Below are 15,732 nucleotides of genomic sequence, written 5' to 3'. Positions count from 1 at the left end.
AACTGTGGTTCGCGCTTTAAATGTTTAAATTTTCTCTGGCTCTCGTTTTAAATGATTTCGTCCCGTTATTATGCTTGTTGCTGTCGTCTGTTGACGTTGTACAAGCAGAATGTGGCGGTTGGTCGGTGTGGTATTAGTCCCGCCCCTCCTCCACTGTGATTGGACGGCTGGGTAAAAAGTGCCTGTGATGATCGCTGCGTTTTATAAGAATAAGCCGGTTTGATCCAAAACAATGACAACATCCGCATTTAGGAGATATAAGCATTAAGTCTCTCACTTCCGCTAAACTGGATCAGGGATTTTTATGACGTCATCGCGGACTTCAGCTTCTCATCACATCTTCTGTCCAATCAAATGCTCTCTATAATCTAAAGCTCCGCCCCCTTGTGCTATAAACACCACCTGGCCGAGTAATATGAGTGTGGAAGTGTGTGTTCGGTTGCTCAAACGAACGAGTTTTATCCCGTTTTCCAACCGTACGTTGATTAAGAATGAAATGGCTAGAATTTATTCACACTTCTACTATTGAATCCAGCGTATCATCCGCGCTCAAGTATGTGCTGTCAAGTACGACTGCAGTCTGTGAGGGAAACTAAACGCTATTGGCTGTTTGAAAAGGGGGAGGTGCCACTCAATATGTCCCGCCTCAGCTTCCTGTTTCAGTGGAAATCACGTCAACGCATCAAACAAAGCTGCGCGTTCCAAGGCACTTCAGTGGGTCTTTAACATTGACCTTCCACATGTGTCCGTATGTGTCCGGCCCGAAACTGGGCTACACGCGGGCGTCCGCACACCCTCCGGATGACAAACATTACGTTACATGCACCATCCTGGCCGAAGTATAATTAGCGTTTAAGTGGGCGGCTCCTGTACAGAATCAGATGGAAAGTGCACCAAAATGCATGGTAACAGTCATAAGTCTGGCAATGCAAAATTAGTGTAAGTTAAAGGGGTCATCGGATGCAAAATTAACTTTTATATGGTGTTTGCATATAAATGTGTCTTTGCAGAGTGTGGACACACAACCACCAAACAATGAAAAAAATCCATTCACTCCTTTTATTTAATCCTCAAAAAGTCTAAACACTCTCAATAATCAAGCCATAATCAATGCCATAATGCTCATGCTCCGCCCACGACCACTGACAGACTGATCTGTATTAGCATATTTCCCGTATTAGCATATTTCTGCCCTCAGCCAATCGACACCCCCCATGGAAGAGAGGGGTGTGGTGAGCAGTCGCTCATTATCATTTAAAGAGACACGCACTGAAACGGGTCGCTGTGAGCAGAGCTGTTTTTGAGGAGGTAAAGGGTGTTGTTTTACACAACCATTGAGGAATTTTAACCAAAGTATGTTACAAACTTTACATGAACATCCTAAAGAATCATACCGACTTGTGGAAAATGGGCATCCGATGACCCCTTAAAGCTTACACATTACCTAAAATATGCATCTAGACATCCGGATCCGCTCACCTCTCTTCCTGTTAAAACATGGCGGGCTAGTTTGACTTTGGCAAAGTTCCCTTTGCCGATGGTTTTGAGCAGTCTGTAGTTCCCGATGTGAGGCTGCTCGTCCGTGATGGACGCCACCGAGTTCCTGCAGCGCGGGAGACTCTGGCGGCTCGCTGATTTGGTGGGGGGGGCTGGTGTGTCCGCATAGCCGTCCACAGACGTGTGCTGGAAGAGGAAGGACAGGGTGTTCAATACAAAGTACAAGTGGGAAAAAATTTGAAAAGAAAGAAAATTTATTTGACCGATTTTACAGCTTTTTCGCCAATAAATATTTACACGCGGTCAGTGACTCAAACATAAATGTAAATATTATTTTTGTATTCAGTATACAGGCGTGCTATTGTCTGTTACGACACTGATGACAATGTGAATCGGAAACGTAAGAATGCTTAAAGGAAGCTTATATTCTTTGAATTTTGTTGAATGAATAATTTGTTGCGGAGCTGTTGGTAAGATATTGTTGAATGGCCATATTCTGTTTTTGAGATGCTTATCAGGTGGACAAATTCATAATTCATAATTAATAAGTTACTGAGAGACTGAGAATGAACATCCAGAAGCTTCTGCCGACTTCTTTCTGGTCACTATGGGTTGTTTGGTTCATTTATTTAGTTGATTATATATATACAGACTTTTGTTTTATTTTTTTGTTTGCTTTGGTTTTGAGTTTATGGACGAAAATAAACAAAATAACTATGAGTAGAAGTCATACATCAAATTATGGCTGAGAAAAAGAACCCATTTATGTTATTTTTCCCAGTAAAATGATTGTTATATTATTGTAAAACTGTACTATAGATATTGCACTTTCATAGTTTAGTATCTTTACATAATATATTATCTTTATTCCTAATATATTTATTATTTATTTGTAAAATAGCTTTAATTTAGTCATTTCTTTTATATTTTTAAAATAAAAAACATGAAATACGCATTTTTTTTTATTAAAAATCCTCATAAGTTTTCACGTTCTTCTAAAACCATCTTTAAATCTTTCCAAGAAATGTTTGACGAGTTTAACGCAATCCTGCAATCATTAAATGTTAAATACTTTATGTATTTAATCTTACTTTATTAACCAATGTCTTTGCTGCTGACCTTCGATGATACATTTCAACCATACTAATATGCAAAAATTACTTTAGATAAACATCACACTGATGTTTATTTTTTTATTCATTTATTATTTTTTGAAGTAAGTGTTTTTTAAGTCTTTCTTCTCCTGGTTTGTCTGAGCGGCGCCCTCTACTGTACAGGAGTGTATTTGCATATTTTCGTCAGCCTGAGCATTTCATTGGGCCTTTACATTTGTCAAAAATAGAACTTTATTGTTAAACAAAACAAAGCAAGCCCTGCCCAATTTGACAGCTCTTCTCTTCTCTGATGACGGGGGCGGGGCTATAACCTGTCAATCACATGAGATCCACCAATAGCAAACCACAACCATCCAATCAATTCCCCACAGACAAAATCAAGCCCCGCCCACATTTGTTCTTATTCATAAGGCCGTTTCACTCAGATATTCGTCACAATAGGGAAGGAAACACTTCCGTTTCACAGCAACTTTCATGCTGTTAATTGGCTCGGTTATTGACTCTTTGAGCTCAGTCAAACAGCGACATCAACATGACGAAATAGGCGCGGGAGCTAGTTAACTTCAGCTAGACCACAGCGGAGATCTATATCAGAAATATAAAGAAGCTCCTGGATAAAGTGGAAGACCTTCATCCCAAACCACAGAGAGCACTTACACCAGAATCCATTACCAGCGCTGGGTCCATACGAGCGAAGCTTCATTACCTGAGACTGTGTCTACCAGACGAAATCTGATATGATTCGGCCATCATAAAAGCCCTCTGTTTCAAAGTCATGAAACTATATGATTGGTTAAGCTAAGAATGGAAAGGCCTTGTAGAAAATGACTTCCCATCTCCAATAAAACAATCAATAAAATAGGAATTAAGGAAAATCAAGACCTGCTCACATTAAAATCAGATGCAAGGGCACAAAACTTCTCTCCTTCCTCTGAAAAGCGAAGTGCAATCCAGTCCTTCACATGCTGTCGTGATAAACTCCTCTGAATATACAGACTTATTCACTTCATTGAGAAACAAAACCCATTGTGAACATGTTAACTAAGAGATAATGTACAGTCAGATTGACATCATTTAAAAATAAATAAATACAAATAAGTATTTGTGTATAAAACACAAAATCAAATGACTCTTCAAACCATGCAGCTCACTATAGTGATATACTAAATAACAAACAAGTCATCATTACATCATCAATGTACAGTAAATATTGGAAATATTGTGTGTGTGTGTGTATGTCTAAACTCTTCAATGCTCTTTACTTTATTTCTGCTGAAGGATCCAGACACACACTAGTCCGTCAAAGCCTCAGAAACCACTACTTCCACACTATCGCTGGATGAAACCAACAATGAGCTAATATTAGCTACATATTGTTTTATATCCTGACCTGAAAGTCATCAAAATCCAAAATAGCCAAATAATGGGAAGTTTAACCGGTTGAGGAACTTTAAGACTACATGAAATAGAGTACTTTAAAATGTAAACTATATTACTGTCCCCCTCTCAAAGCTAAATGCAGCTTTGAAGATATTAAGATGAACATTAACATCCTGTTATTTCTGTAACGCTGCTTTGAAAAGTGTATTGTGAAAAGCGCAATATATATACACTTGACTTTAAAGCATGCTGTTGTTAATATGCTGAAACAGAGAAGTTGCATCTCATAATAACCAATTTCGATACCACAGCAAAAACTCATATCAGGCTAACTAATGCAAGTAAAAAATCTACAAACAATTATTAAAAACACATTAAAAATCAGTAATAAAAACTAATCGAGTACTGAATTGAGTTCTCTTTCGATCAAGCAAATCGCGCAATTCAGCAAACAGTAAGACTGCATTAGAGCGGGACTACGTTATATGTTGAGATGTGGGCGTGGCCCTCAGAAGTGGAGGCAGACGAACATGAGCTTGGTTTAAACCGTAGACTGAAAACAAATATGGACGTATGGATGCTTTCTGAAGAGCATTTTTGAAGGCCAAAGTGGGCGGAGCCGGCCGTCGCCATCCTGGCAGCGTCACTCGCGGATAAACGAAAGTGGGCAAAGAGGCGGATTAGCTGAGGTGACGTGCCGCTAACAGACAGCAGACAAACGGCTAGTAGTGAAGCAGCGGCAATCCACCTGTCACTCAAGTGGCCACGCCCTTAATTATGCAGAGCTTTAAGACTTAATATAATTTAAACGGATGAGTGATAAAAAAAATCACCCCCCTCAGTCGTCATGAAGGGCAACATTAGCTATATAGACCAAAACCACTTTATGTACCAGTCGGTAAACATGTTTTTTTCTGCTGTAAAGTTGGGCATTTTAACATGGGGGTTTATGGGATTGAATCTCTTTTGGAGCCTCTAGTGGCCAGTCGATGAACTGCAGTTTAAGTCACTTCAGTGTTGGATTCAAGAGAGAGAGACGGGAAGGTTGCCGCTTGGTTTAACAGGGTGTCTACAGATATAAACAAGTAAAATTTAAGACTTTTTAAGACCTTTTTAATGCCACTTTGAATGAAATTTAAGACCAAACCTGTGATGGAAATACATATTATATTACATGCGTATTAGATTTTTAATTTGAGGGGGGAGTTTAGACTTTTTCTTTTATTTATTACATGTATCTGGCCTAAATGTATGCTCACTCATTGCATTTTTACAATGGGGTAATTTTGGTCTTAAGAATTTACACAACACAAGGAAGCTTGATTTCAATCTTTGAATTAAATTGAAAAAAGTAGCACAAATAAATACAATAGAATAAAGATACCAATAAAGAGAAATAAAGAGAAAAGTTTTTGCTTAGGTCTAACACTAGTATTCAGAAATACTACAGAGACTGAATAAAGTAATCAAATGTAAAATAACACTGGGTAGTATTTTAGTCCTGACTAAATTAAATACATAGGCTATTAATCCTGATTCCTTAAAATGAAAGCTATGGTTTGTTGTTTTGACAACCAAATGAATGACAGACACATATGGCTGCTGTCCCTTTAAGAGCTAGTGCACGGATCCTGTGTTCATTATACGGTCACGTGCGATTTATGCTTATTTAAGACATAACCGACTGTGTTTAGAGGATACTCACCAAGACCGAAATTGACATCATTTTCGCATGTTTTTGACTGTTAAAGCGATAAAATCCACGAAAAATAACTTTTGTTACCCACGAGCTGTTTGTGAGGCGGCTTTACTCTATGTATGTGTGCAGAAAAAAACCCATCTCTCTCAGACAGCGCGCAAGTACTGAATAGTTTCAAATCGCGTGAATGTTTAATCAGGTAAAACTTTAAAAGACGTGCAAATGGTAAAGTTACTTATGATGCAATGCTGGCCCGATTATGCAAGTGACAATTCCGTCTATCCCGACTCCCGAAACGCGAGAGTGTATTTTTACCTCAGTATGTTTCTTCTGGGAGTTTTTTTGTTTGCCGTTAACTTATGCTCATTTGTTTTGATTTCTTCCTATAAAATCTATCACAGAGACAAGCAGCGCGAGCCTCAACAGCGTTACCAGAAAAAGCCTACATTATCATTATCAATAGCTGTTTATGTAATAAAATCTGAATCATTCTCGCGATTCGATGCTTCACTTGTTATTTGACGGATATTAGGTCCGTCAGACTGGAGAAATTTTAGCGGTAACGTGACCAGAAATATTTAAGACCTATCGAATCTGAATTTAAGACATTTTAAGACTTTTTAAGGCCTTTTTTTAGGAAAACTTTATTTAAGACATTTTAAGACTTTTTAAGGACCCGCGGCCACCCTGTTTAAACACACTTAAAGATGGGAGAAGTCCTGCAATGCGTGACCTGAAAGAAGTCTGTCGTTTTCACTGGACGGTCCAGTTCGATTACTTTCATGATGTTTAGATAAAACATTGCAAGGTCAAAAATATGGATGAATCATTTACAATAAGACCTATAACACGCATTTACAAAACAGGTAAGGGGAATTTCACAAACCCATCCCTAACACAAACTACTAAAAACATTACCCTGACCAGGAACACAATGTTAGGACTTTCAAGACAAGCTGACTGAACTGAAGAGTGTCCAGAAATCAGTGACTGGAAGAGTCTGTTGTGAATAATTGCTGAGTCACTAGTACAGTAACATCCTGTGACTTTGGTGAACTGAGGATGACCTGTGTCTTATAACACAATAAAACTCTAACGCTAAAGTCCGTCCCTCGTGGTCTTACTTTCACTGTGTCTCCTCTATTGTTCCTCGTGACACACAGCGACTTTAAGGAAACCCAATAAACATCTCATCCATTTACCCTGGTCAATATACGCCGTCTTCACCGCCTCACAATGAAGGGCAGTTTAAGGGCATGAATGTCAAGTGTTCAACACTATTCAAGCTTTATTAACAGCATTTGTGGCATGATGTTAGTTTCCACTCATCCCAGTTTACAGTAATGATGGTCTATGGGATGGTTTAAAAGCGTAAATGTGAAGCATAGAATATTTCGTTAAATTTGACTCATTTATTCAGCAAAAAAGCATGTATTGTTTGAGCTGTAAAGTTGTCCAAATCATCTTTTAGCAGGGATTTTTCATGCACAAAGTCAAAATAATTGTATTTTTGGTACGATATTATTCCACAAAGCTGTCGATACAGTATAACTTAAAAAAAAAAAAAGAGTAAAAAAATAGAAATATCTAGTGTCAAGTTCCTAAAAATGTACTCTTTGTATTCATGTGGGTTTCATAAATAACTTTTGAAACCATATAACCGAGGTAACTTTTATGTCATTAAATATAATGTAAAGTAGGGTTGCAAAGTTTCAAGAAACTTTCCCGAATTTTTGTAAACTTTCCAGGATTTTTTGGAAACTTTCAGAAGGTTTCTGGAAATTTACCAATTTTCAGTCCCTTTGCAAGTCCTCATCAAAGACAATTGGAAATGTTTATCTCTTATTCAGTGATATAATTTTATTTGCAGCAACAAAAGCAAAACATATTTTCCTTACATCTTGAATACACATTAGAGTACCCATCCTAATCATTACTTTCATAAAGGTTTCTAAGCATATTTTTCAAGTCAGAACGTTTTTTTTTTTTTAAATAACATGAATTCCTAATTCATAAATATTAAACTTTCGAAGAGTCGCACCACATGACATTGTACAGCCTTTCCTTGTCATAAAAACCTCAAATTATCTAAGATGTTTTTTGATCTTGACACACAATCATGAGGGTCTCCTGGGTCCTCTCTATGACATCATTTCCTGTTTTATGGGGGGGGGGGTTTCTCTGCATGTTGGTTGCACTGGCAGGTCTTCGGGATGTCTTGACATCAATGCAAGCAGAATTCAGCATTGCAAAATGCAACCATTTATTCTCAAAAGGAAGATATTAAAACATGCATGCAGAGCTTTGATAAAAGACAACCTAAAGCCAGGGAGGAATCTGGCAGCCCAAAATAACAGCAATGACAGCTTTCAGTCAGCAGAGATCTGGCGTCTCCCTGAGCAAACTCAACACGAAAAAAGTGTCTTTAACACTTCAAATCTGGCGTCTCCCTCTGCTCGTCCTGAGAAAACTTCAACACTGCAGCCAAATCTGACTCCTAACCCTTATTTTTACACCAGCACCATTCAGACCGTGAGGTTTGTGGAATAAGTCACTCCTAAAGCCTCGAGAAACGAAACTAGGATCCACATTATCTTGCGTTTTCAGCCCAATGGCAGAGAGCCCAATGCAGGCCTTGACAATCAGCATTCAGTGTAAGTGGTGAGTCAGCGAGGTATCGAATGATCCAAACACATGATACTGAACGCTGCCCAGGAGCAGATTTTGCACTTTCAGGAGGCTAATATACAGGCCCAACTCAACCGCTCTGTAAATACTGCTCTTGAATCATTAGTATATGTACACTAGAATACTATACGCTCTGGTTAAATAGTGCTTGTGTTGCGTATAATTTTACTAATTCCCGCAGCTTTCGCACTCACCTCAAAAGCGCCTCTCAAACAGCTTGTGAGTGACAAGTACCAAAATGAGTGGCTTACTGCGCTTAAACGGCCAAGTACACACAGAATGATGTCAAAATGCCCGTCTTGGTGAGTATTCAGTTAAACACAGTCAGTTTTGGAACCTAATTAGTTGAGAAAGATAACGCAAGCTGTGTAACAGTATATTGGATCCGTGCATAAACTCTTAAAGTGACAGCAGCCTAATAAACCTGCTGATGTCTGTCATGTTAATAAAAGAACAAAAGACAAATAATATCACTCTCTGCTCTTGGCTGAATAACTTTTGTAACTTTAATTGTAAGCATTAATCTGTATTTAATTTTTACAATGAAGACTATCCAGTGTTATTGTACATTTGATTACTTTAATTTCAATAGTATTTCTTACCGGAATTCCCACCTGAAAAACTTAAAGTCGTGTTTATTTCATTTTCTCTCTTTATTCTATTGCATTTATTTGCGCTGTTGTTTGAAATGTATTTATTTGTTCTTATTTTATTACTGTCTTTTTAATAGTTTTTTATGAAAATAAAATGTTGCATTGAAGAAAGGTAAATTATTGTTTGTATATGCTGTCAAGTTTTGCTCTATGAAAGAAAAATGGGAATCGGCAGGTCACACTTTACAAAAAAAATCGGAAATCGGAATGGCCAATATAATTGCAATCGGTGTATCTCTAGTAATATCAAACAATTCACGATGGTTAAAATTATAATCAAGTACTTTACATGTGCTTTAGTATAGTCTTTTTAATGTGACATTATTACAAAGTGCACTTTTTGAAAGTGTACTGAAGTGTGTTTAGAAACTAAGGGCCCGATTTTAACGATTAAGTGCACTTAGTGGTGAGTCAGCGAGGTATCGCTAGTTTGTATCGAGGTATCCACGTTTGCTAGTTTAACGACAGGAAAAATGGTCGGCGCTCCCGGTGCAAGGTCTAAAAGTGTTGTCACTATTCTCTTAATGAGTAATGGGTGTGTTTTGGGCGTAACGTGGGATCAGAGTCTCATCTTCTATTCCCTTTAAAAGCCAGTTGCGCTCGTGCCACGGCGGATTCGCTATTAACATGGAGGAATTTGCAAGCGGAAAAACTGAACGCGTCTCCAGAGACGAAACTTATCTGCTTTTGCGCGAGGTTAAAGCTGTGTGTGTGTGTGTGTGTGTGAGGTTAAAGCGAGACCATCTACAGGACAAGCCTGATTCCAACATATCTTTCTGTACACAATAATAATCTTTTACACTGTAATCATGTTATTTTTCATACTTGGCAAGTTTGTGTGCTTCTGTACATCCCTGTGTGTGTAATATGCAGAGGGTGTGTGTGATAAGCAGAGTGTGTGTGTAATAAGCAGTGTACGCGCGTTGTGGACCCGCCTATAGGCGCATATTACTAACGCGCTCTTTAAATAACAAAAAAATATTGCTTGACTTTAGAGCAGGTTTCAGTTGGTCAATGGCTCAGTCTATTTCAGTTCCTCATAATAGCAACGCTCCAACAATGCGCCAGAACACACACCTGGTTTCAGACCAGCAGCCCATGAGGCACAGACGAGCGCAAATGCATTTGCTATTTAAACAATGAAAATGAAAACTGCGTCGGGCTGAGACTAGCAGAACACTTGTGTCATCCCTGGAGCTGCATTGCTCCGCGTGTGTGATAGGACCCATAGTCAAGAAAGTGCACTTAAAGGGATAGTTCACTTTGAAATTAATTTTTGGTATGTTTTAGCTTACCTCAAAGGCATCCAAGATGTAGGTGTCTTTTTTTCCGGAGTAGTTTCAATTTTGATATTTTTAGGTCAAACCGTTCTTGTCTGTCAGTCATATAATGCAGGTCTATGGTCACTGTCTCAAAACAGCATGCACAAAGTCCAAATTAAACAATTCCCCATCGTCCAAATTAAACAATTCCCCGTCGTAAGTACACATTGATGGCTTAAGACACGAAACGAGCGGTTTGTGTGAGAAAACGAACAGTATTTATATAGTTTTTGTCCTCTTGTAAACACACACACCCAAATGATCATAGGACGCGGGTGCTTCGGTCTGCGCAAGCGCCGGAAAGCGACGGAAAAGGTCAGAGGGCGCGGGCGCTTCGATCTGCGCAAGCGCCGGAAATAATCTCTCGCGCGTGTACGTCACTCATTGTTTACACAGAACAGAGATTGTAGGTAAGACGGCTAATCGAAATGGTTCTAATTTGCGCTTATCCAGGATGTTTAAACCGACGTAAAAGAAAACAATTTCGTATGCTCGCGCAAACTCATCCGGGAGTGGTGAGTTTTCACGAATTCCCAATTTATAATCCTTCCCTCTTGAAGTTATGGTTGATCGCTCTTCGGCTGGATATCAACACACCCATAAACGTACTAAAGTTGAGGAGGGTCTGCAGCGATCATTTTTCCCCTGATGATTTTATAAACCAAGGAGAGGATCGCATAGTACTGACATCATCAGCTGTGCCTATGGTGTTTTCTCATCCAACGGAGGTATGTGAACAACGTCTTTGTATGTGTCCTTTGTATTTGTAAAGCTGGCATTACATGAAATGAGCAATAAAATGTATTTCTGCACCATATATTTGGTAAGAATGGTTTTACATGAGAGAGTTATAAGATATGTTATAAGAAGAGAAGATATGTGTAGCCTATACTAAGCAGCTGCTAGTCAAACCAATGTGAAACTATGTGTACTACTCATAAGGGTGCAGTCAATGATACTACTACTACTACTAGCCTAATAATAATAATAATAGTAATAGACAGTGTGGATTCACGAGAGATAATTTCCGGCGCTTGCGCAGATCGAAGCGCCCGCGCCCTCTGACGCTTTCCGGCGCTTGCGCAGACCGAAGCACCCGCGTCCTCTGATCATTTGGGTGTGTGTGTTTACAAGAGGACAAAAACTATATAAATACTGTTCGTTTTCTCACACAAACCGCTCGTTTCGTGTCTTAAGCCATCAATGTGTACTTACGATGGGGAATTGTTTAATTTGGACGATGGGGAATTGTTTAATTTGGACTTTGTGCATGCTGTTTTGAGACAGTGACCATAGACCTGCATTATATGACTGACAGACAAGAACGGTTTGACCTAAAAATATCAAAATTGAAACTACTCCGAAAAAAAAGACACCTACATCTTGGATGCCTTTGAGGTAAGCTAAAACATACCAAAAATTTATTTCAAAGTGAACTATCCCTTTAACCACTTTTATTTCATTAATATTATATTATCTGAAAGTAGTTTCTTTATGTTGCAGCAGTCGTCGTGAGGGGCTGCTGTCCTTACTTTCCTTTTGTATTGCTTTATTTTATTATTCAAGTATGTGAACGTTCGCCGGCTCCCGCCTCCTTCTTCCCATAACAAAGAACTTTGCTACACACACACACACACATTACAAATAGATTTTGAGCACACTACAAGTGCATATTCAACATAATTAATGCACTTCTTTTTCACAAGGTTATATTATATACTGTCGACACGGACAGTTTAACTAGCTTTTCTCAGATTCTCTTAAAAATATTGCTTCACCATGACCTTAGTTGACCTGAAACCTGACTGCAGAACTATGTCCAAAATCATATTTTACTGAGATCATGTTATAATTATAATTAGAAAAAAATTTAATAATTTTTTTATAAAACTGCTTTTTAATATTTAAATATTTACTTGTCCAAATTCAAGTCATGTGGTGCAATCAACTTCAAGAAAAAAAGAGTTAAAAAGGAAATGATATCACAGAGATGACCCCTGCAGACCCTCATGACTGTGTCGAGCTCTCTTAAAATAGCTGATAATTTGACCTTTCCAACACAAGGCAATGTTTAGATTGTTAAATGTCATGTAGTGTGACTCCACAACAACTTTTTGAAATGAAGATGTACACTCACGTGCATTCAAGGTGTCAGGAAAAAACAGTACACTATTAGTTTGCCTTGATAGCTAGACTAAACTCCAACTCTTCCTGAACCATACATTTTTTTTAACTAGAATTTTCCTTTTCTTTATCCTGGACACTTTTGTTCATCAAAGACCCAAATATGTGGATTAGAAATATAAACATTGATATAAATAGCTCCAATTAAATTTTACCCAATATTTGTTTGTTTGTCCGTTCTAAGATCGGTTGAAACCATCCATCAGTAAAGTTACAGTTACATTTCAGTTTGAGTTCTACCATCTTTTTTTAATTTTCCGTCGATATGCCAGATTCCAGACGGACATCTTTGACTCCCGTGTTTAAAACGCATCTGCCTTCGGTTTGATTCTGCTGCACTGGATCTAGAGAACGCACACTGCGTAAGGAAGGGCCCTTAGAAGGCAGCCAGACAGCTCACTTGGTTCTGGAAGAGCGCTTAAGTTTGATCAGAAGTCACAGATGTTTAAAAAACAAAATATCCTGAAGAAAAGAGAGAAGAAATGAAACTGAAGGCTTTCATGACACAGCGTCGGCATTCCTGGTTTAGCATGACAATGAACACACTGCCTGGACACAACATTCCCACAAGGTACAACCTCCGTTTGCACATCCCCCCTCTCCACACACACACACACACACACACACACACACACACACACGCTCGTTTCTTTAAAAGCACTCCCTTCTCTCGCAGTCTTCCCTCTCTTACGCAACTGTTGTAAAAGAGAAAGCCTTCCAACGCAAGCGCTCTCCAAAACCATCTGACTCGCATTAGCTTTGATGATGATGATGGCTCTGTTCAATCTCTGCCTCACTTTCACTTCCACACTCTACCATCTAAAGATGAAACATACTATACACAATTACACAAATGTAAAACACTGATTTCATGCATAATCGCATTCTGAAATGCAACACATCATGCACTGCATTCTCAGTGTGACCACAGGGGGAGCTATAGCAGCATTTTTCTATGGTCACTCTTGTCTTTTCTGACAACAGTCAAGTCCACTTGACGTGAATTTCGTAGGAGGTTATAGAAAGTACCGGCATTTGTACAACTTTATGTGAAAGTACTGGAAGTGCTTTGGTGTAATGCGCATGTGTCGATCACCTGTGTATGCGTACATGTCATATGGAGTATACTTTAAAGGGCTATGTGTATAATTGCTAGCGTACGCGTAAAAAACAAAGTATACTTTGGACTTCAGAAGCTAAACAAGTTAGTTAAACATAGGGCTGCTACAACTAGTCATTAAAATTTATTATTATTGGGTTACACTTTATTTTACAGTACTTACCTAAGAAAGTCCTAGTAGTGGTACTATAAGGTGGAGTGGAGGACACAGATTAAGCTTCTGCAATTAATGTTCATGACCCAAGTTGTCCTGAACATGATGTGTGCAGTCTAATGCGTTGGAGACATGTTTTCCCAGCGCATAACGTAGTTATATCCTAATCTGTAAATGTTACAAATTCATGTGAGTATTTCCATTTTGCACAGAGGTTCGTCCTCCTGACAGCGAGCGATTCTCCGATAAACTTCACAGACTTCACTGAAGTGTTGGGCAGGGTGTGGAACGGGTTTTTTCCCATTAAAATAAATAAACTTAGGCTTTTTATTCCGATTAATCGTGGAATAATCAAGCGATTAATCCATTAACTCTTTCCCCACCATTGACGAAATTTTCAGGCTACCCATGTTTTCACTGCAATTCAGTAGGTGGCGCTATTACGCCCCACAGAAGTACGATAACGCACGTCATACTATCTGTAGTTTTTTGCCTTTTATTAGGATAGGACAGTAGCTAGACAGGAAGTGAGGTGGGAGAGAGAGAGAGAGGGGGGACGGGATCCGGAAAGGACTCGAACTCGGGTAGCTCGAAGCACAACGGCCTCATGAGGCTATCGGCAACGACAGATTGATTTAATAAATGTTGTCTGTTCTTGGACAAGAGGTTCGTAAATGCTTCTCATGTTTGGAAAGATGTTTGACACGTGTTGCTTTTTCAAATGCACGTTATAAGTGACTCAAACTCGCAGTGCTTTCAGACGGAGCAGCGTTTACAGAGCCGTACTTCACTGACAAGCTGCACATAAAAATAATCACATTTAATAATCACAAGAATCCAAATCGGTTTAAGCGACATTTCATGTTAATTGTGATTAATCGTGCAGCCCTAATATAAAATTATCCAAACTTGCGAGCACAGGAAGAGGAAATTACTCTGTAGCTTTGGAGGCGTTGTATTTTGATCATTGTTCCGAATCCGATCTGGAAGTAGACTTTGACGAAAAACTAAATTTTCTCAGCTTTTTGTTTGAAATTTGGCTTCTTTTTTTTTACATGAAACTTACCTACATTCCCACATTTCATATATTGAGATATTCATATAACAAAATATTCTGGGGCCATTACATTTTTGTGAAAATCACATCAAAATATAATCATTCAAAATAATAGTTAGTCGCAGTCCTACAAAAACAAATCAAAATCAGCATGTGGGACACCTTTTTGTATCATTTCTTCTGAATTTCAAATTCAGTAAAAGGTAAAATCACGCATCTGTCACTTTTGAGTACTCGGGTCCGTCACTACTGCATGTTAAAGCACAACATGCTAATGCCTTCTCATCTCTAAACTCATCCCCATGCCACAGAAGCTAATACTCCTTCACCTCACTGAGCACTGAGGTCTGAAACCACCAAAATAACACAAAAATGCTTCAGTGAGGTCAGCAGGGACTTGCGTAGAGCGTGTTTCTGGCTTTAGGGTCCCGTCCCGACTGTCTCATCAGTCTAGTAGTGTGAGTTCAGATATAGGGATAGCAAAGGTCACACTACTGGCTTCTGATTTGTTCTTAAGCAAACAATGAAAGTCAATAGAGAGATTATTGCACAATCTACAGAACTATTATCTTTCCCAAGTGTGTTGAAAATACACAACCTAAAGGTATCAGACCAACAAATGTCAACAAACGTTGCTTTTCATCAAATTCACTTTGTCCATACCAAAAGGAGGTGTGCAAAGCAGTCCAATATCTAATCCACATGGTCCTATTAATATCAAGACACAGATGTGGGCGTCCTTCATTTTTGGTTGATGACAACATTTTTTATAATTTTTCTTTCTCTTTGTATTTATCATCAATATGGCAAAACATTATCCTATTCAAATCATTTTGATAAATAAGTTATGAGGTAAAAATGAG

The 15,732-nt window shown here is 38.6% G+C and overlaps 1 protein-coding gene across 2 annotated transcripts in view; it reads right to left on the bottom strand.

The window, feature by feature from the left end:
• Positions 1-15,732, bottom strand: part of mark1 (MAP/microtubule affinity-regulating kinase 1) — a 63,503-nt gene that overhangs the window by 41,307 nt on the left and 6,464 nt on the right. For both annotated transcript variants that reach the window (XM_082139724.1, XM_082139725.1), the window contains exon 2: positions 1,480-1,683. In XM_082139724.1, coding sequence (XP_081995850.1) covers positions 1,480-1,683 — 204 coding nt within the window. The remainder of the gene's footprint in view (positions 1-1,479; positions 1,684-15,732) is intronic.

The sequence above is a fragment of the Leuciscus leuciscus genome (genome assembly GCF_965113295.1).
Source record: "Leuciscus leuciscus genome assembly, chromosome: 15".
Taxonomy (NCBI): domain Eukaryota; kingdom Metazoa; phylum Chordata; class Actinopteri; order Cypriniformes; family Leuciscidae; genus Leuciscus; species Leuciscus leuciscus.
Note: the sequence above shows the minus strand (reverse complement) of the source record. Positions and strands in the feature narration are given on the sequence as shown.